The sequence below is a fragment of the Pseudorasbora parva genome, chromosome 7 (assembly GCF_024679245.1).
Source record: "Pseudorasbora parva isolate DD20220531a chromosome 7, ASM2467924v1, whole genome shotgun sequence".
NCBI classification, from domain to species: Eukaryota; Metazoa; Chordata; class Actinopteri; order Cypriniformes; family Gobionidae; genus Pseudorasbora; species Pseudorasbora parva.
Window position 1 is genome coordinate 25,408,331 of NC_090178.1, and position 21,342 is coordinate 25,429,672.

Here is a 21,342-nt window from a genome sequence, read left to right on the forward strand (position 1 = left end):
TATGATTCAGACACCAGTGAAATTTCTCAATTCCAATTTTTGATACTACAACAAAAACTATAGCCTTACTAATATAAATGTAAAATATTATTAAGTATACAGTAACAAAATAAGAACCATTCAAAATCAAATTATGAGCATAAATAAATGCAATAGGACAAATGTCTAACAAAAATACAAATAAAAAAAAAAGTAATCAAATATAAAATAGCTGCATGTTCTTCACTATATGAATTAATAGATGAATCCTTATTAAAAGGGTGGTAAAACACATTCTTTCGAAGGCTTGATTGTGTTTGCGGGTTGCACTGTAATGTGTTCATACTTCATATTTTAAATATTTAATTATATCTCATATATTTTGCCTTTATTCTACACTGCTCTGTCCCTCCGGTCTGATGGTTTCTAGGTTCTATAAAGCCGGTCCGTCAAAAATATGCAATGGGCTCAGATTGGTTAGCTGGCCCATCTGTGTTACCTAACCCTAACCCTAACCCTAAGCCCATCTAACCCTAACCCTAACCCTAAGCCCATCTAACCCTAACCCTAACCCTAAGCCCATCTAACCCTAACCCTAACCCTAACCCTAAACCCATCTAACCCTAACCCTTACCCTAAGCCCATCTAACCCTAACCCTAAACCCATCTAACCCTAACCCTTACCCTAAGCCTAAGCCCATCTAACCCTAACCCTAACCCTAAACCCATCTAACCCTAACCCTTACCCTAAGCCCATCTAACCCTAACCCTTACCCTAAGCCCATCTAACCCTAACCCTAAGCCAATCTAACCCTAACCCTAACCCTAAGCCCATCTAACCCTAACCCTAAGCCCATCTAACCCTAAGCCCATCTAACCCTAACCCTAAGCCCATCTAACCCTAAGCCCATCTAACCCTAACCCTAAACCCATCTAACCCTAACCCTAAGCCCATCTAACCCTAAGCCCATCTAACCCTAACCCTGATTCGCTAACCATCTAGTGCACAAGTTTGTTGATCGGTAAGTTATCACAACCTGTAGGCGGGGCGTCGCCATTACATGTTTTCAATACTGACAGGGAGTCGGAGCCTGCTGGATTTACAACACAAGATCATCCACTTCTCCTGATATGTAATGTGGCATTACGTGAGGGAACAGGGTCGAAAATGGTTGTGTTATTTGATCGGTAAAGCTATCATGGGCTGTGGGCGTCCGGCCACCAGAGGTTTAAACACTGACGGAGATGGGGCCTGCTGGATTTACAGCAGATTTTTTTTGATTGTGTAATGTAATTTGAAGTGTATGGAACCTAAAACAAACATTAAAAGACACTGATCTCAGTCAATTTCTCACTCACTCTGGCTCAGCACCAGCCAACGCGCTAAAGCAGATTTGAATTTTTGAATTTGGCAGTTGATCTCTGAACGTTCTAACCACATATATGTGATCGCCCGCTCCAGGGACCAGCCTAAAATGTGATCGTACGTGTCAAAGGGTTAACAAACTGGTTTGCAGAGCCAAACATCATTCTCATTTGGTTACTTCCTAGCCTGACAAGCCAGACCCACATCAATATGTTTGTTCTGGAAACTCACCATTGACAGGCGGGATAAACGGTTGTCTTTCACACGCCCTCTGCACGGCGTGCACACAATTGGATAGCGCTACAAACAACCAGAGCAACAAAAGTGAAGCAGAGCTCGTTGACAGATTAAACTTTCGCCGTATCCGGTCAGCAAAACTCAGAACACATCTTCCCTTCTTACGAACGACTTCAGTGCCGTTCTTTGTTCTTTTCTCAGAGAAAAGCTTTACTCCAAGTCTTCCAGAGTCGCGGTTAAAGATGATTCGAAAGAACGCTGTTCACCGGTTTCTGTGTTTACTAAAAGCACGCAAGCGCAACTCGGCTGTCATTATGTTAATGACGACTCTATACACGATGTGATTGGCCTGACCAGATTTTGCCGTTTACAGCTCAGAAGTGTATTGAGAGTTGCTGGACGACACTCGTGGCAGATTAGATTTGCTGCCGCTAGGGTGCGTCTAGATTTCTAGGCTACCCTAACTCCCCATCTCCAGGAAGACTGAACAAAGTGGACCTGCAATCTGGATGAAAATAACAGCGTTTCGTCGGCAACTTACTATACCACAAAAACTCTTCTCCACAGCAATAAAAAATTGCCTCGTCCCCCTTATTTAATATTCTGAGGAGAGGTTTATGTAAATATTGTAGCCGGTGATGTCACCAACCCTGGGTTGTAGTTTCCTGGACAGCAAATTTCCAAGTTTTATTTATTTTATGTTCATATATTATTGTATAACACTTTTCAGTTATAACAGTAAACGAACATGCTTGGAAATTACATAAAAAAACATATTTTCAGAGGACTGAGTTTGGAACGTTAATGGTTTTATTATTAGTCTGAGGAGCATATTTGCGCTTGCATAATGCTTAAAGGGATAGTTCACCCAAAAATTTTAATTTAATGTTTATCTGCTTACCCCAAGTGGCAACCTCCCCCAGTTTCTGTTGAAGCCAATACAGAAGTAACTTCTGTAACCCGGCGTGACACGAGATGATGCACTGGCAAGATGGCAACGGCCAGCTCGACCCTACGCTTCAGAACAGCTCATTTGAATCCTATGGGTGACACCACGGACACTACGTCCATATTTTTTTTTACAGTGTATTTGACCATTGACATGCATTATATGAATTGCACACTGCAACAGTCAGAGTTAAAAATCTTCTGTTGTGTTCTACTGAAGAAATAAAGACACACATATTGGATGCCCTAGGGGTAGGCAGATAAACATAATTTTTCATTTTTCAACTATCCTTTTAATCTTTATATAATGCACTACTGTGTTTTATTTCCTACTTGACAAATACAAAGTGGTCGGCTGAAATCCATGCAATCTTTCTAGGAACAAACAACGAGAGAAAAAATGATTGGGCTAATGTTTATGTTTGAATCCATATTGCCATTAAAGTGGTCTTAATTATATTTAATTGAGCTTATCTGATTTCTGTAGACTATGTAAATGAGTTCTTCTCACTATGAGGTTTGATAATGCTAGGAAGTCTATATATAACATTCATCTGTTGAGAGCTGTATGGATGCAGCCTTAAAAAAGGATTATGCATAAAAAGAGAGGGGAGGGTGAAGAGAGAGTGGGAGATGAGATGCCTAGAGGGTTAAAAGCGGAAAAGGAGGCAAATCGGAGGGTGACTCAAATTCTCAGCAGTTGGCATGTGAAATATTTCAGTCATTTTTGCCTCGATACACACTTACTAATGGAACACCCTTTGCCATATATAGACCGGCCGTATGACTGACAGCTCACATGCTCGCCGCATTTAGCCTGCAAAAGAGGGGACAAGAATGGTGATGATGTCGCTCAGAAATATGAAGTGGCCGGTGGCTATACGATTGGACAGTTATTAATATCATTAGTGCTGGATTAGCTCTTCGGTTTTTCCCCACTTCAGTCCTTCCCCTGCCAGCGCCAAGCATTACACTGCTAATCTCATCTCCCACCAGTAATGACACTTTCACTGTCTAGTGTTTACGGTCATTTTCGAAAATTACAGAGAAAAACAAAATCATCTGGAGCAGGGTGCCAAGGCAAGGTTAATTCTCTGTGTGAAAAATGCCACGATTTGGGCTTTCGGGGAAGCGCTTACACAGAGTAATGAGGCTACTGAAGGCACTAATGAGTATGTGGGAATCATTCTGCTTTGAGGAGAATCAAGTAATCGTTTTTCTGAGAAGTATTTTAAGTCGCGCGCAGCATGTCGCCTACATGACTAATCATTCTGGGTATGCTAATGGATGCTAATTTATGCTAACATAGTTACACTGGAAGATTATTTCTGATTGGGCCATATGGGGTGAGTGGGTGGGCCTTATTCACACACTTTAAATTCTCATAACAGATTCCCCTCATTTCACTGAGTCAAGGCAGAAACCACGGCAATCCTGATACCACGGAAACCAACAGTTATAGCACTGAGCAATTGGAAGTGGGTGGAGAGGCTTCCTCTGAAAGTTCAGCAAAGATCAGGGAGTATCTTGTGGAATAAAAAAAAAAAACAGATATGAGCCTTGTTCTGTCCTCTTTGCATCAGAGTTTAGAATTAGATACCCTCTAAATAAACCCCTCTTAAGATACACAGAACACACAGTAAAAACACAAAGGGATAGTTCACCCAAATATGAAAATTCTGTCATGACTTAGCTACTCACCCCGCTGTTGTCGTAAACTTGAATGACTTTCTTTCTTCTGTGAAACAGACCAACATTTGTGTTATATGGAACAAATAGCTAGTTCCACGAACTACATGAGTGAACTATTTGTTTAATTCCTCCAGAAGTTCAGCATCTGTGTTTGCAAATGCAATTTCAGCATAATCAGTTGAGGAGTTTACCGAATAAAACCATCATTGACATGCTTACAGGAAATATTTAGGCTACGATAGAGCAAATTTATGTTTAGTCAATACATTCATTAGGACTGATTGATTAATTCTGCAACATCTAGACAGAAAATCAACGTAAATGTCAACTGACAATGAAAACATAAATATTGATGCATGTGTCATTTAGTTAATAGCTCTATGAAAACATATCTGTGCCATTATTATGCCTGTTTCACATGGATATCATATCCTAACCTAGACTCAATCCAGATGGTATAATCCCAGATCCCTACACCCCCTCTTATACAACAGACACAGTGGGATTAATTTATGGATTAGGAAAAACTATCTACAATATTATTATTCTGAATATGCAACAGACGAAACAGAGACACCTGGTGACCTTAAAGTTAAACTGCACAGAATGAGTAGGCCTGTCACTTAGCAATTTTGGGGCCTGAGATAAACATAATTTAAAAAAAAATGATAGCCATATATTAAAGGCCAAATCTAACTTGTTTATAGATTGTATTAGTTATACAATTATTGTTTTTGTCATACATGGAGGTAGAAAACACTGATCCTGCTGTTCTCAGTCTTGTCCTGCTGATTAGATGATGTAATGGTAATAAATAACCAAAGCTCAGTACATGATCAGTATTGACAGTTCTAATCCAATCCAACACAATCTTTTACATCTTGATGAGGCAAATAAATGTATCTGTAACATCTGTATTTACTAGGCCCTATATTTCAAACCTACATGAAGACAGTGGACCCCTTTAAGTTTCAGTGTATAGACAAAAGATTTAGTTTTACGTTCAAGAAGAAATGCATTCTGGTTTGGGAGCATGATGACAGATTTTTCCTTTTTTTTGGGTGAACTATTCTTTTAAAAGCCAAAAAGAAGATTAGAAATTACAGTGGCTGAGCTGAGTAGCAGACTGATGATATTGCCAAGCCATGCTAGGATGCATGTTGCTTATCCTCTGTTGCTCTGCAAATGTAGTTGTAACAATGTTGAAAGTTCAGGAAGAAGGAGGAGGGATCCGGCGAAAGTTAAACATAGTTTTAATCATAAAAATAAACAAACAACAAAATGAAAGTAAAGCAGTAGCCCCACATAGACAACTGCCGCTTAACTAAAACAAAAACAACATAAAGTCCAGACCTGGTCCTCTCTTGTCTTGCGCTGTCCTCGCTCCTCCTTTTATCCTCCCGGAGCTCCTCCGTGAGATTGAGATCGGTGTGGCACACAGGTGATGCTCATTAGCATTCACTAGTGTTGTAGTACTCGAGATCGGTCTCGGTCTCGAGACCGGTCTCGAGACCACTTTTTAAAGGTCTTGGTCTCGTCTCGGTATCGACCGCATTTTTACTCGGTCTCGTCTCGGTCTCGGGCGAAGATGACTCGGGATTTTGTCTCAAGACCGGTCAAGACCACAGCTGAAGGCATATAAAGAGCAGAGAACTCCACCCTGCGCTCACTCTCTCTGTCTTCAAAATAAGCACATAAGCTCTCTCTGACACTTCACAAAAGTTCAGAAAACCGAATCCATGTTAAAGGGGGGGTGAAACACTCAGTTTCAGTCAGTGTCATGTCAATCTTGAGTACCTATAGAGTAGCATTGCATCCTGCATATCTCCGAAAAGTCTTTATTTTTTTAATAATTATATAAGAAAGATGCGCTGTTCCGAGTCTTTCCGAAAAAAGCCGAGCGGGTGGGGGCGTGTCGTGTGAGCGGAGCTAAATAATGACGTGTGCTCGCTGCTGCTATGTTGAGTCGAGCTGTGTCATCCCTAACAGCGGGAAAAAAACTTTATTCAAAATAAAAATATGGCTTTTAATCAGATACAGCCATACATCTATGATCCGGAATCAGACCCAGAGGCTGCAGTTGAACAGGAGCAGCAGCAAAAATGACTAGAGCAGGACGTCTGTATGTGGTACAAGTTATACACTAACTATATAATATGCTTAGCGGCTTGTGTTATTTACATATTTATACTTGAATTATATCGTCGTATTTTTGTCTTTGAAGGTGTACATGTGGGAAGTGCAGTTGTGCACGTGTGTGTGTGTTTACGCGTGGTTTGTGTAGACAGTAAGCGGACTAAAAAAAACACAGACATTTGAAGCAGTCTCACTCACCCTTCTAACGTTGGGACTGCTCCATCATTCAGCATTAGGCGATTGGGAAAATCCTGTGTCGAGCTGGGCCTTGTTTATGAAACAGTCGGCACCGAAATGCAGCGAACAGATATAAACATTCGCGCAACTCAGTTGCTGATCCGGAAAAGCAAATTACATCCACTGTTGCCTTAACGCGGGGTTTTTGGCGAATCTGTGCAGGACTGTCTTGGTCTGGCAACCAAAAACGCACTTTTTTGGTGACATTGTTATGTGCACATCACCTGTCCTACAAGCATCCTACAAGCCAGCGCTTTGATGGGCGTAGGCTGTTGCTTTCGCTCTCTCCCTCGCTCTCTCTCACGCTCTTCCGGTAGAATTGTCCGTAAGGCCCATACAAGGAAATTCCGCCCCCATTAACGTCAAGGGGACGCATGATCGAAAAAAACTTGCCGAAACTTATGACTAACCAGAAGTAGTATTTTTGACAAAGAAATACTCCCATCAAACGTCCACCTTAACTTTTGAAACTTTGTCTATGTTTAGTATGGGATTCCAAGTCTTTAACAGTGTAAAAAGATCAGTATGCATGGAACAGCATTTCACCCCCCCTTTAAACGTTGCGCGTTCGGACAACTGTTTTGAAGTACTGCTCGGTGTGAATTGCGCTCAAAAAACGTTTGACCAGCTCAACAGCTGACAAAAATCATACATTAAATAAACAGGAAACAATTTCTATCCAGTTATGAAGTGTTTTCTGTGTGACAAACCTTCTGCGATGTTCTGACAGCCGTGATTCACACACAAGGGGTCTGCTAATGTCCGATTCACGACCAAATGACTCATTTGAACCGAATCATTTTAACGACGGTAATAAGAACTGATCTGTTCAACAATGAACTGAACGAATCAGTTTAATCATTTACTCAGAACACCTCAGAAATGAGAACGCAAGTGTGCTTACCCAATTTAGCAAGAGTGGAGAGTAAGAATTATTAGTTTTAACTATCCACAGTATTTTAGCTTATGTATGTTGAATGTGTAGTAAAATAAATAGTCTAAAATAATTTAGTTTAGACTGGAGTGAGGTGAAAACAGAACAAAGTTGTTTGTTAGCTAGCTGATCATTTTATTAAATTGTATATGGCAGAAAATGTGGCTATTTGTTAACTGTTAATGCTATTTCTAATATTGGTATGATTATATATACCAAAACAATTCAACCTGTTGGAACAAAAGAAACATCAAGATAAGAGATCATACATAATAATGCAAGTACAGGGTTTCTTTTCCTTGTTGTTGCACAATAAAGCTGCACAATAACATTTTAAATTTGTAAATGAAAAATATGTACATATATAAAATAATTAGCTTAAGCAGTATACTAATGCATATCTGTATGATACATATTCCACCTCCTGTTATTCACATTCATTTAAGACAAAATGGACTGTGTCTGAGATTAATACCTCATCCAGATTCGCATTCTTAGGGAACTTTGAGTTTAAAAATGGGATTGAGCACTTTTCACAAAACAAAACACAAAACTCTGTTAGTGTCAGGTTGGTGTTTGTGTCCACCATAGACTGTAAACAATATGGACACATCGTCTTCAGTGCCTTCCATTGACCAAAAGTTAAGTGTTATTTACTTATAGAAGAAAAAGATTAATTCCCACAAAGCTTCAATGCCTTTTGATAATTTGATCAAAACTTCTCTCATGGTACACTTACACACCCACACATACGAGAGAAGTGCCAATCATATGCATATTCCACATTTTATCATAAGTGTGGGGACATGCATTGGTCTCGGTCTTGACTCGGTCTCGGCCTGTCTTGGTCTTGGTCTTGACTCGGTCTCGGCCCTTCAAAGTCTTGGTCTTGTCTTGGTCTCGGCCCTTCAAAGTCTTGGTCTTGTCTTGGTCTCGGTTTAGGTGGTCTTGACTACAACACTAGCATTCACGGCACCGGACTCGCTCCGCTACCGCAGCATTCTGCTAGTGGTGTCGTTCATGAACGATTCGTTCATTTTGAACGAATCTTTAATATGATTCGCGAACGACGGGTTATCTCAGAGAGCGTTTCTTTCATTTTGTGTTGCATGCGCAACATCCCATTTGTTCTGTACAGGAAATATAGTTGATTAGTTCATCTATTAGTTCAAGTCCGGGTTTGAGTCATTAGTTCATCAAGTCCCAGCCCAATAGACAATGCTATGCAGTCAGTACAGGAAACAGCAATGATTAGTTCTCTTGAGTCTTCGGTCCGAGTCGCGTTCTTTTGTCACGTGACATGACCTGAACGTGACAGCCGTGTTAAATACAGAAATTAGTTATTTCACAACCTTCTTCACAAACAAGTGCGTCGCTTATGTTTTGTTTAGTTTAGTTTGATTTAGCTAGTATAATAATTGATATGAATCCTGGACACATTGGGTTGGTCAGAATTGATAGGCATAATAAAATTGTATTGCCCATATCTTATAGTGATTCTATAATAATATATATATATATATATTTCAATATGCAGTCAATAATATGACCGTAATGTTGTATATGTTGTGAGACAGTGAACCGGTGCGGTCATGTGACAAAAGGACAAGACTCAGAGTCAGACCCAAAGAATGAACTGTTTCTGCATTCAGCCTGCATTTTGCATTCAGAGGCTCGCACCAGAAATCATGAGAGGTGTACTAATATTTCTAGGGAACAGATGTGATTAAATGTACAGTGACTAAATAAAGAACGATTTGGATTGGGAAGTGAGGCAAGCTAAGCAATTAATTAATCATTTCTTTCTCAAAGTTTGGCCATGACTGCATTAGCTTATAGTTGATTTTTTTATTCCAAAAGTACTAAATGTGTTGAAAATGTAACATGTAACATTTTAATTAGATTCGGCTTAAATGAACGAAATGACTTGAAAAAAGATTTGTTCATTTTGCTGAACGAGATTCAAAGATCCGAGTCATTAAAATCATCCGAACTTCCCCCTATTACTCTCTGCCCAGCTCTCGTTGTTACAGGACTAGTCAACACCAGCGTATTCCAGGTGACTGAGAAGAAGCCTCCGAACACCATTAATGTCAGATTGGCTTCTGACCAAGGCCTGCCAGATACTATTTGCCTTTACAAGCTAGAGGTGGGTGCTCCTTACCTTCATGCATGTGAATCATGGGAAAACAGGACACCACAGAGACTCCAATTGACTGTGCGATCCTCGAGGACTGTCAGCTTTTTAGAGTGCAATTCTTGTTTGCTGAAAGTGTCAAAGACTTTTTCACAATTCCGTTAGCCAGCAACAAAGATTCTGGAAGTAAAGGCATTGCTGATTACACACTAATGACCAGCCCTGAAGCTGTTGACCTTTTCATTTTGCAAGTGGTACAAGACTCGGATGACAAATTGCCCCAACTCATTGTATTGGGCAACCTGGATAGAGAGCAGCAAGATTCATACACTGTCAGAAAAAAGGTACAAATGCTATCACTGGGGCGGTACCCCTTCAAAAAGTACACCTTTGTGCCTAAATCATGCATATTAGTACCTGAAAGGCAACTATTGGAACCAAAACAGTACATACACCTAAATGGTATTGGAACCTTTTTAAAGAGTACATCCCAGTGACAGCTTTTGTACGCCTTTTTTTCTCAGAGTGTATGACCTGAACATAAAAGAGGTTGATGGTGGCTCTCCACCCCACCAGAGTTGCCCTGCTCAGAATCACCATCACAAATGCCAATGACAATGTAGTACTTAAATTTGAGAAGTCACACTATGATGATGAACTGCCAGAAAACAGAATATTCTGTTCTACAATTTAAGGCCAGTGACATGTGAGAGAGGGAGAGGTGACCTAAAACCTCCATCAGGCATCACCAGTAGTTGAAGTTCTTCTAAGCTTTGAACACAACACGGGTACAATTTTTGTCAAAGGCTCAGTGGATCGTAAATAAATCAGCATGGGTGAAGTTCTACGTCCAAGCTAAAGACAACGGTCCCAATCGAAAAGCTCTACAGCCCTTGTGACTATCATTTGCAGGAGCCAGGGCATTGACCTTATGGAGATTGCTGTGGGCACAGCTGTGGCTCTGGATGTATCAGATCGTGATGAGGGTGAAAATACAGTTGTGACCTGTGTGGTCGCTGCGGGGACGTCCCGTTCCAGCTACGTCTTGTTAGTGAAAACAGTAATGACCGCAAGACAAAGTCCTTCCTCCAGACAACTACACTACTGGCAGTGGATTCTGGTAACCCTGTGCTGTCAAGCACAAACTCCCTAAAGGTGCAAGTGACAGACATGAATGACAACTCCCCTTTTCTCATCTACTTTGTATGCGATAGACTTTGCTTTGGAGAACAAGCGTGGTGACAAAGATGCAGACAGTGGGACTAATGCAGAGTTGAAAATATCACTGGGCTCTTCAAAATTAGCCCCAACACAGAAGTATGTGTTGCAAGCCAGTTGGACCGTGAACTAGTCTATTAGATTATAATCAATTTCCAGTCACAGGCACAGCAGCTGATAAAGGTGTGCCAAGCTTGAGAGGAACCGCCACTGTTGTTAAGGTCTCTGTAGAACCAGACAAAGTTAAGGACAGAGGCATGCCACCACTCCACAACTGCACTGCTTCACATCTATCTGAATGAGAAACATGACAATGTCTCCCACCCACATTGAAGGACTTATTGAACAGTCTTAATACGGCACTTGAAAATGACAATACAAGAAATCATGATTATTCTCAAGACCAACTCCTTGCAATCTTAATCATCTATATAACCACTAAGGTTATTCTAATCATTATATTGGTGATGGCTATCAGGTATGTTGTTCTGAAGTGGCTAGGGGAGACCAAGGACTGATGTGCCCCCAATGGCTTATGAGCAACAAAAACAAGAAGAAGGCCTTAAAAGGTTTAAAGTTCAACCACATGATTCAAAGGCTCAATAATAATCCTTTGACTTCCCTGCCGTTTCACTATACCTCCCTTTGAAAACATTATTAGCGTAATTCAGATCCAACCTCAGTCGCTTTCTTTTTTTTCAGTATATATTAATTGCTGCCCCTCAAAATATAGAGCTATTTCAATATACCCTTTGAAACACATTTGTGGAGTACTAACCTTAAGGCCAGAGAGATGGAAAGAATCATTTGAAAGGTTTGCATGTTTTGTTTTGTTTTTTAATTATGAAAAAAAGGTTTGTTGAATTGGTTAAAACACCCAGGAAGTACATTCTCACTTCTGTTTAATTTCTATTGTCTTTTGTGTTCTTATCATTGATGCACGGGTTGATCCAAAACGAGCGGGTGCCTGCGGTCACTCGCGGTTACGAGTCATCCAAAAATATTTTTAATGACATTCGGGTCGCGGTTGCTCGGGTCGTTTGAAATAAAGATGACGCAGGACAAAACGCCCGAAAACGTTGGTCGGGTACGGGTTGTTTATACATTGATCCGCGCATCACTGGTTCTTATGTAATCATACAAATGATTTATTGAAAGCCGACTTGCATTAGCCTATTTGTAAATATCATTTGGGATTTTTTTTAACGCCATTGGCTTACGTTTTAACAATAAAGCTTTGTTTTTGGACCTCCGTCCTTTGGCAATCCAAACCGCTGAATCAATACACTGCTTCATAACGGTTTGAAGTTTTACGAAGCTGTGTTTTGAAATCGGCCATCCCTATACGTTATTTAGTTTTTGTTTTTTTTGCACACAAAAACTATTCTCAGGGCTTCATAAAATTATTGTAGAACCACTGTAGTGAGATGCCTTTTATGGGTCTTGAGACAGGAAATTTCATTGTGGCCAATGAATGGAGGCCTTTCTGAGCCATCGGTTTTCAACAAAAATATCTTCATTTATGTTCCGAAGATGAACAAATGTCTTACGGGTGTCGAATGACATGAGGGTAAGTAATTAATGACAGAATTTACATTTTTGGGTGAATTAACCTTTTAAAGATCTTTTTCTTCGTATAACAATATATATCACAATACGTTTAGATTGGGCATTGAGGAAGTGGGATAGCCTCTATTTTGCCTATACTCACCTAAAAGGATTATTAGGAACATCATACTAATACTGTGTTTGACCCCCTTTCGCTTTCAGAACTGCCTTAATTAATTGATTCAACAAGGTGCTGAAAGCATTCTTTAGAAATGTTGGCCCATATTGATAGGATAGCATCTTGCAGTTGATGGAGATTTGTGGGATGCACATCCAGGGCACAAAGCTCCCATTCCACCACATCCCAAAAGATGCTCTATTGGGTTGAGATGTGGTGACTGTGGGGGACATTTTAGTACAGTGAACTCATTGTCATGTTCAAGAAACCAATTTGAAATGATTTGAGCTTAGTGATATGGTGCATGATCCTGCTGGAAGCAGCCATCAGAGGATGGGTATGGTGGTCATAAAGGGATGGACATGGTCAGAAACGATGCTCAGGTAGGCCGTGGCATTTAAACAAGGCCCAATTTGCACTAAGGGGCCTAAAGTGTGTCAAGAAAGCATGCCACCAGCAGCCTGCACAGTGGTAACAAGTCATGATGGATCCATGTTCTCATTCTGTTTATGCCAAATTCTAACTCTACTCAACATCTGAATGTCTCAAAAGAAACCGAGACTCATCAGACCAGGCAACATTTTTCCAGTCTTCAACTCTCCAATTTTGGTGAGCTTGTGCAAATTGTAGCCTCTTTTTCCTGTTTGTAGTGGAGATGAGTGGTACCCTTAGGGGTCTTCTGCTGTTATAGCCCATCCGCCTCAAGGTTGTGCGTGTTCTGGCTTCACAAATGCTTTGCTGCATACCTCGGTTGTATCAAGTGGTTATTTCAGTCGAAGTTGCTCTTCTATCAGCTTGAAACAGTCGGCCCATTCTCCTCTGACCTCTAGCATCAACAAGGCATTTTCGCCCACAGGACTGCCGCATACTGGATGTTTTTCCCTTTTTACACCATTCTTTGTAAACCCTAGAAATGGTTGTGCGTGAAAATCCCAGGAACTGAGCAGATTGTGAAATACTTATGCAACCATGTCACGGTCAAAATTGCTTAAATCACCTTTCTTTCCCATTCTGACATTCGATTTGGAGTTCAGGAGATTGTCTTGACCAGGATCACTCCCCTAAGTGCATTGAAGCAACTGCCATGTGATTGGATTAATGAGAAATTGATCAGGTGTTCCTAATAATCCTTTATGTGAGTGTATTTTGACACCAGAAACGACTGTTCATGATGACCAAAGACAGTTTGGCCTACCTCCAGGTTGTGTAGGCTACTACTGCGAGGTCATCAGCTCAACGATTAAAGTCAGCATGGAACAGAAGTTGCAATATCTTTCCTTCGCTGTTATGATATCTGAGTTAAACGGTTTCTCGAACAAGAACATTTTTGAACTACGGCGGGATTTGATTTTGTCCATTGGAAATGGATTAGATCGTTGTGGTTTGCTGCTGGTCATTACATATGAGTGATAGTTGTCCCTCCCTTGCGCAGGTAAACGAGGGCATATTATATGATAAATGCTGATGTGAATGTAAAAATCATAAGTAGCCAACTGCTATATTTCATTAAAAAAATAACAATTTTGAATTAATTGTTCTAGGCTACCAGGGAGAGGAACGACAATGCAGATCGTTTTACTTGGTAACCATTGTATGTACTTATTCCTGCATGCACTAATAATCACCACAGTAGCCTATGTTTAGTTGTTGGGAACTTCTACGGTATTAGACTACTGGTCTACATGGAAAACTCTTGCTCATCATAGCTCTATCATTTGATTTAATGAGGCATCTTTGCCCTTTTCCCACAGCAGATGAAGTCAGCGTCTGCCCGGTGTGGCCGGTAGCAGAAAACAGCGGGTGTCTGGGGGGATCAATCGCCGTTATTGTTGCAGTTTTCAGACGGTTTACTCACGCGCCAAGCCACAGAGAGTAATTAACGGAATGTCAGTCATAGCCTACGAGTTTTTGTCTCAACACGTCGTGATGAATCAAGCGCCAAAATAAGATGAGAAAAATCAAATGATTAGTTTAATTCAGCCACATCTATTCTGTTTCCTTCTCCTCAGTAATGATTATGCCTATTAGAGTTAAAGGGATAGTTCACCCAAAAAATGGAAATTACCCCTTGATTTACTCGCCCTCAAGCCATCAGGTGTCTATATGGCATTCTTCTTTCAGACGAATATACAATATGAGTTATATTTAAAATGTCCTGGTAATTCTTAGCATTAAAGCCCAAAAAAGTTTATCCATCCATTATAAAAGAAATGTGGCTCTGGGGGTTTAATAAAGGTCTTCTGAAGCAAATCGATACGTCTGTGTAAGAAAAATATACATATTTAACATGTTTTATCGAGCTGCCGCCAGACCACCTTTTGAACTGTGAGAGGCATTAGACTTTCTTCGTAAGTTGAATATAGGAGGGGGTCTGACGGAAGCTACATTTTTTACTTTATAAAGTTTTAAATAGGCCCTATGGGTATTTTTATTACAAAAACGCATCACTTCACTTCAGAATACCTTTATTAACCCCACAGTGTGGATTACATTTATAGGCCTAATGGATGGATTCCTTTTTTTTTTTATTCGTCTGAAAGAAGAATGACATATTCACACCTAATATGGCTTGAGGGTGAGTAAATCATGGGGTATTTTTTTGTTTTTTGTTAGGTGAACTAACCTTTCAGGTAGTAGGCCTTTCATTCCAAAATTGATAACAATATGAGTGATGCAGATTGATGTCACTTTGTAGGCCAACTGGCAGTTAGCATCACACTGATTTCCTCGATAAAAACCAAATAGGATTTTCCCAGCTTTTGGATTATCGCAAAAAACAAGCTAGGTTTATGACACTTGCATGTTTTGTCCATCAAGATAATTATCAGATTAACACAACTTTTATGAATTCTGAAGCCTAAATGCAGTCACCAGAAAAAGCTAAACAAACTACACCACAGTCCCGCAAATTTCTACCTCACCATTACTAATCTTCCGAAAACTCTTCCAGTTCTTATCTAAAAACATTTTACAAGAATGTTTGCGTTCAACTAGTTTATAAGAGCACAATTATGGGCATAATGTGGCTGTAAAAGCTTACCTTTTCGGCGTGATGACGTTTAATCTTCTCAACAGCCTCTTCCCATTTAGCCACTTAGCAACCGCCTTTTTCAAGACATGCAAGTTAACAGCTTCAAAAAATCACGAGTGCGGTAATACTGATGTATTTTAGGTCGTAGAATAAAATGTGAAAGTGACTTAAGCTTGTGTTCATCACATACATTATTTCAGCCATTTATACAAAATCCCATTAAAAAACCTTTGATTTTGGTAAGAGGGAACTGGAAGTGCTAATTCAGTAAAATATACATATTAAGCAGATATTCTGTTTTAAATTGTTTTACGGACCCGTGTTGCAATTAGCTACAACACCACAGAGCTTTAGCTGTCCACGGACACTAGGTTGAGAAACAGAGCAGATGTTTTCAGAGTCCGGGGATCCAGGGGCCCAAATAGGGTGATATGGGTCCTTTAAAAACCTGAAAGGATTTTATAAAATGTATCTTTAGGGCAGTCTAAATTAATGTTAGAAATAAATTACTATAACTCAACTAAATAACTTTTTTTATAAATAGAAACTTTGTTAATTGGTTATTGATACTATGCTGTTTAGATTTTCATTCTGCTTTCAAAAGGCTGGTTACTTTATGAGATTAATTGCAGTTACATAATATTTATTGTATTGTTCTAAAAATAAAAACCAAATATGCACATCATTTTGTATAAAAAAAGAGAATAAAAAGGTGTAGTAATCTTCACACAGACAATTACATTATCTGCAAGTTGGCCTAAGAAAGATTGCTCAGAATGTAAAAATGCTTGGTTGGGTATTTTAAAAAAGTGGCATCCCAATCTCCGCAGTGCCGACTGATGTGTAGAAATATCTTCATGGAGAAGTGATTAGATAAGAGGGTCCCAGCATCAGGTCGGCCCCTGATAGTAATCCTTTCATCTCCGGGATGCTTGCCTCACACACACTGCGCAGAGATAACCAACACTATGATAATAGATTTGAAAGAGATGATGGAGTGAACAAAATACAAGAGATTGCAAGATTGGAAAAGTATGGTGTGTTTTTGATGACAGCGGTGGGAAACCTGGAACTACGTTTTATGTGCAGATGGGAAGTCAGAGTGAGGGAGAGATGATGTTTGTGTACTCTTATTAGATTGTGTCCATTGGTTTCGTCTGACAGTGATCAAATTCAAAAGGACATTTCAATACCCAAACATATGAGTTCATAAACTGTGTTGTGTCTGTGACAAATATGAATCAAAGGCTTGGTGTTTTTTTTTTTTTTTTAGCATGATTATTATTATTATAAGCTTTGTTATGGTTTGTTCATTTTACAGTTTCTTTTTTCAAGTTCTTTAAATTCATTCCAGTTGAAGGTAAACATGATTGTAATTGGTTGTTTCCAACACTAATAAATGCTTTTGTTGTTTCCTCCAAAACAAAACAGTTTCCTTGACGCGCACTCACTCGCACAGAAAATGCCTAGACTAAACAATGGAAAACAACTTTCATAAACACACATTCACACCGTCCTATATATTTATTACCTTTTGATCTCTCATTCTTTCAGACACGCACACACACACACACACACACACACACACACACACACACACACACACACACACGACTGAAAGGTTATTTAGGCTAGTTTAAAAAACAAACATCAACTTCTAACAACTGGAGTCTAGCGCGCACACACACACACACACACACACACACACACACACACACACACACACACACACACACACACACACACACACACACACACACACACACACACACACACACACACACACACACACACACACACACACACACACACACACACAATTCTCGTGTCCAAGTTTTTGTAAGTGCAACATTTGTAGAGTGATACTTTGCCTGATCCACTCTTCTGAAATATTACATTATTCCATCAGGAAAAAAAAAAACTACTCCCCAAAAAACCCAAAATGCACAAAAACTACTTATCCTCAACCCAACGTCTTTGAAAGACAACATGAAACAAATTAAATGTAGATTCAAGTCTGTAAAGTATCATTCCGATCTTTCGAATTAGTGTTCAGTTTGTTCTGACGTAGGCATAATATAAAGCAGATGTAATGTTCCACATGAATTGAAATGATTTTTCAGAGCAAAAGCGGAATGATACCATAAACGGCTTTATCAATTGGTTAAAGACAGCCTGTAGGTGTGAGAGAAGGTGTCCATTATGAATCTAAGTTAGAAAACCTCTACCACACATCATTTCTCCTAAACCACATGCCATCGCTAGTTTAAGCAGTATGTCTCTAGAGCGAGAAGCGGTGCTGGTTGCTATTATCATGAGCCATGATATGATGTCAATACCATCATGATAAGGTCCTAGTCTATGTAAAAAGAGTTAGAACCTTAATTTTGAATCTTGTTGTAAAATGATTGACGCATACACTGCCGTTTATCCCTTGAAAAGCTCATAAGAATGCAATAACTACCTGCCCCGAAGCATTTGTTTGCTTGTATTACTCTTGGCAAATGTGCCAGCAGAATCGTTGCCAGTAATTGCTGTTATTTCTTTTCATGTGTTTTTCTGGTATCCTGCTGGACTCGAGTGCCTTTAGGTGTGTGTATAGCTGAATAACTGTTGCCGTAGAAACGGATTATAACCGCCAGACCCCTCAATTTCCATTTGGTCTTGCTGATCGCCACCGGAAAGAAGTCAAGTAGAAAGCGGCGACAACCGGTTCGAACTGGAACAAACCCGCTGAAGATGGTCTGGAGTTCTTCCGTATCCAGCGGGAATCAGTGTAGTCCGAACGAATGAGCGGAAATCGTCCACAATGTCCACACATAAATAAATGCACGTGTTTTATGTACAGTGTCTGTGTAGGTGTCTACCTCCGGTTCAAGTCCATAAAGTCTAGAGGAGATTATTCCAGCATCACTGAGCTAATGCACACACGCGCACTCACACCCACACCCACACACACTCAAGCACCTTTTATCAAAAGGAAGAAGGAAAGAAAACAACAACAAAAAGCTATTTGGCTTCTGTTTGTCTCGATGTGTTTAATGCGTTTGTGCTGGCGCTCGTGCAAAATCAGTTCTTTCTCAATTTTCTGCATCACAGAACAACCATATCGGCCCCTGCTTTTCCATGATACGTTCAAATAAGAATCAGATGTAATTGGATTTTTTTAACGCTTTATAAATTGTCGCCTCGTCAATAGAAAAGTAAAAAATGAGCTGATTTTGAGTCTGTGAGATCGGCTTCTATTACAGACTTGTTTAAACTCATCAAATGAATATTGCTGTTCATCCCTGACGGCAATTACATGATCATCCAGCGGTTTGTACATCTCTCCAGCAACAGAAACACACAGAGAGAAACAAACACTTTTGAAATTGGATTAAACGGTGGTTCAGATATTTTGCCCGGTTCGTGCGGAGTAACCTGAGCTCTTCGACAGTTTCATTTCAGATCTCATCAAACTGAATCTGAGACGCTTTTAAACTCTTAACCTGCCAATTCACAGATAATGGAGCCATCAAACCTTCAGAGCGAAGGAAAGATCCGCTCCGCCCCCGAGGCGCCGCACAAACGCACGCACACACAAAAACACACACGCATACAATCTGCACTATTGAAACTGAAATGGCATAGTTCTCATTATAGTGTATATTAGTATCGTCTGCGCGACATGCAGAGTGTGTCGCTGTTTTAAGACATGAAAACAACTGTTGATTTGTGGGCTGGTGCTTGACACTCCGTAAGCCGAAGTGTTCCGTTTGTTTCCTGTTCCTTTCTGAGTTTTTTTATCTGTAAATTTATGGGCCCTGGATCCTTCCTCCCCCTCCCCCCCCAAGGCCTCGTTGGTGTGGTGACGGATAGGAGGTGGATGCTAGGAGACAGAGAGGGCGATGAAGAAAAGTGATGCCACGGTTAGGAGAAGGCGATCTCTGGACGGACTGCTACCGCTGATGCTCTTCTCCAATTTAGGGACCTCGGGATTATCATAGTCATCTAGAGAGAGACAGACAGGTCAGAATTAGCAGCTGAGGTCTAGACACCATTGTTGCGTGACTCACTAAGGTACAGAACACTCTCTGACCAACTGAGGCCTAAGGGAAGGAGTTAAAAATAAACGTGTTGACTCAGGCAGGTATGTAGCGAGGATGTCTGTGTTTGTGTGGTGTAGACAAGCTTCATTGTGAACACTAAAATTGAACTTTCATCAACTACAAGAGACGTGTCAGATGTGGCCAAATAATCTAAAGAATTCTGCTACATCATCACCGAAGACGAGCATAACCGGTTTGTTGCCATCTGCGACCGCGAGCGGGTGTCTTCCAGCTCAGGGACTCTGTGATAGACAGGTTTATAAACACACGTCTTCACTTACAGGTCAAAAGGAACAACGGATGACGCAAATTGGCTGTCAAAAAAACATCTCCAGACACGCACACATTACGCGAGTCTGTTTTTGACAGCTTAATATGATGTTATGCTATTCAGACAAAAGATGTGACAGTTTTTCCAGACACTTCTGGGGTGCTAATTTTCTTTTTTATCACCTTTTTACACGGAATAGCATTAATGGAAAATTCTAATTACAACAGTATTTAAAGGGTTAGTTCACCCAAAAATGAAATTTATGTCATTAATGACTCACCCTAATGTCGTTCCACACCCGTAAGACCTCCGTTCATCTTCACACACAGTTTAAGATATTTTATATTTAGTCCGAGAGCGTATCTAAGTGTATTCACACTATACTGTCCATGTCCAGAAAGCTAATAAAAACATCATCAAAGTAGTCCATATGTGACATCAGTTAGTTAGAATCTCTTGAAGCGTCGAAAATACATTTTGGTCCAAAAGTCACAAAAACTACGACTTTATTTAGCATTGTCTTCTCTTCCATGTTTGTTTTCAAACCTCAAATAAAGATTCAAACGGTCATGAATCAGCGTATTGATTCATGATTTCGGATCACCAATGTTTCGTGATTTCAGCAGTTTGACACGCGATCTGAATCATGAATCAGTAAAGCTGATTCATGACCGTTTGAATCTTTATTTGAGGTTTGAAAACAAACGCGGAAGAGAAGACAATGCTGAATAAAGTCGTAGTTTTTGTTATTGTTATACATGTATAGTGTGCAACAACATTAGGGTAAGTCATTAACGACATCAATTTCATTTTTGGGTGAATTAACCCTTTAACAACGAGACTGAATATTATTATACTTTTTTGCTCTTTATATTCCTTTTAATAAAGTTTTGTGTTAGATAATATCTGCCAGATTAAAAGTGTACAAGTCACTGTGTGTTATAACCACTATGGGAAGGACGATGTTTGATTGACAGGAGTCCTTGGGTGCCAGGCAGAAGAGAAAAGCTGCGTGGGATGCTCTGGAACATGTTGTTTAGCTGCTGGAATTCAACACTCTGTATCTACATTCATACTTCGGCCAGATACAATCACATGAGCTGGTAGAATAGATGCCTCCAGCTTGTTAGTTTGCTTGAATTTGTACTTTGTTGGGTCATCCGACTTAATCAGCTGATCAGATGCAAGTCTGAAGTTGTTTTGCGTTTGGAGAATGGATTACAGAGATATTTGATGAGCTTGTCCTATCAGTGACCTGAACGGGAAGTGGATTCTTACATTACGGAACACAGAGAAACTTTGCATCGGATTTAATAGTGTTGTAACACATTACAGTGTT

General features: G+C 40.0%; 1 protein-coding gene across 1 annotated transcript in view; it reads right to left on the reverse strand.

The window, feature by feature from the left end:
* Positions 1 to 16,137: 16,137 nt before the first annotated feature.
* The window catches only part of efna3b (ephrin-A3b), an 80,039-nt gene continuing 74,834 nt past the window's right edge, over positions 16,138 to 21,342 (reverse strand). The window contains exon 5 of the mRNA XM_067448781.1: positions 16,138 to 19,634. Coding sequence (XP_067304882.1) covers positions 19,513 to 19,634 — 122 coding nt within the window. The 3' untranslated portion in view covers positions 16,138 to 19,512. The remainder of the gene's footprint in view (positions 19,635 to 21,342) is intronic.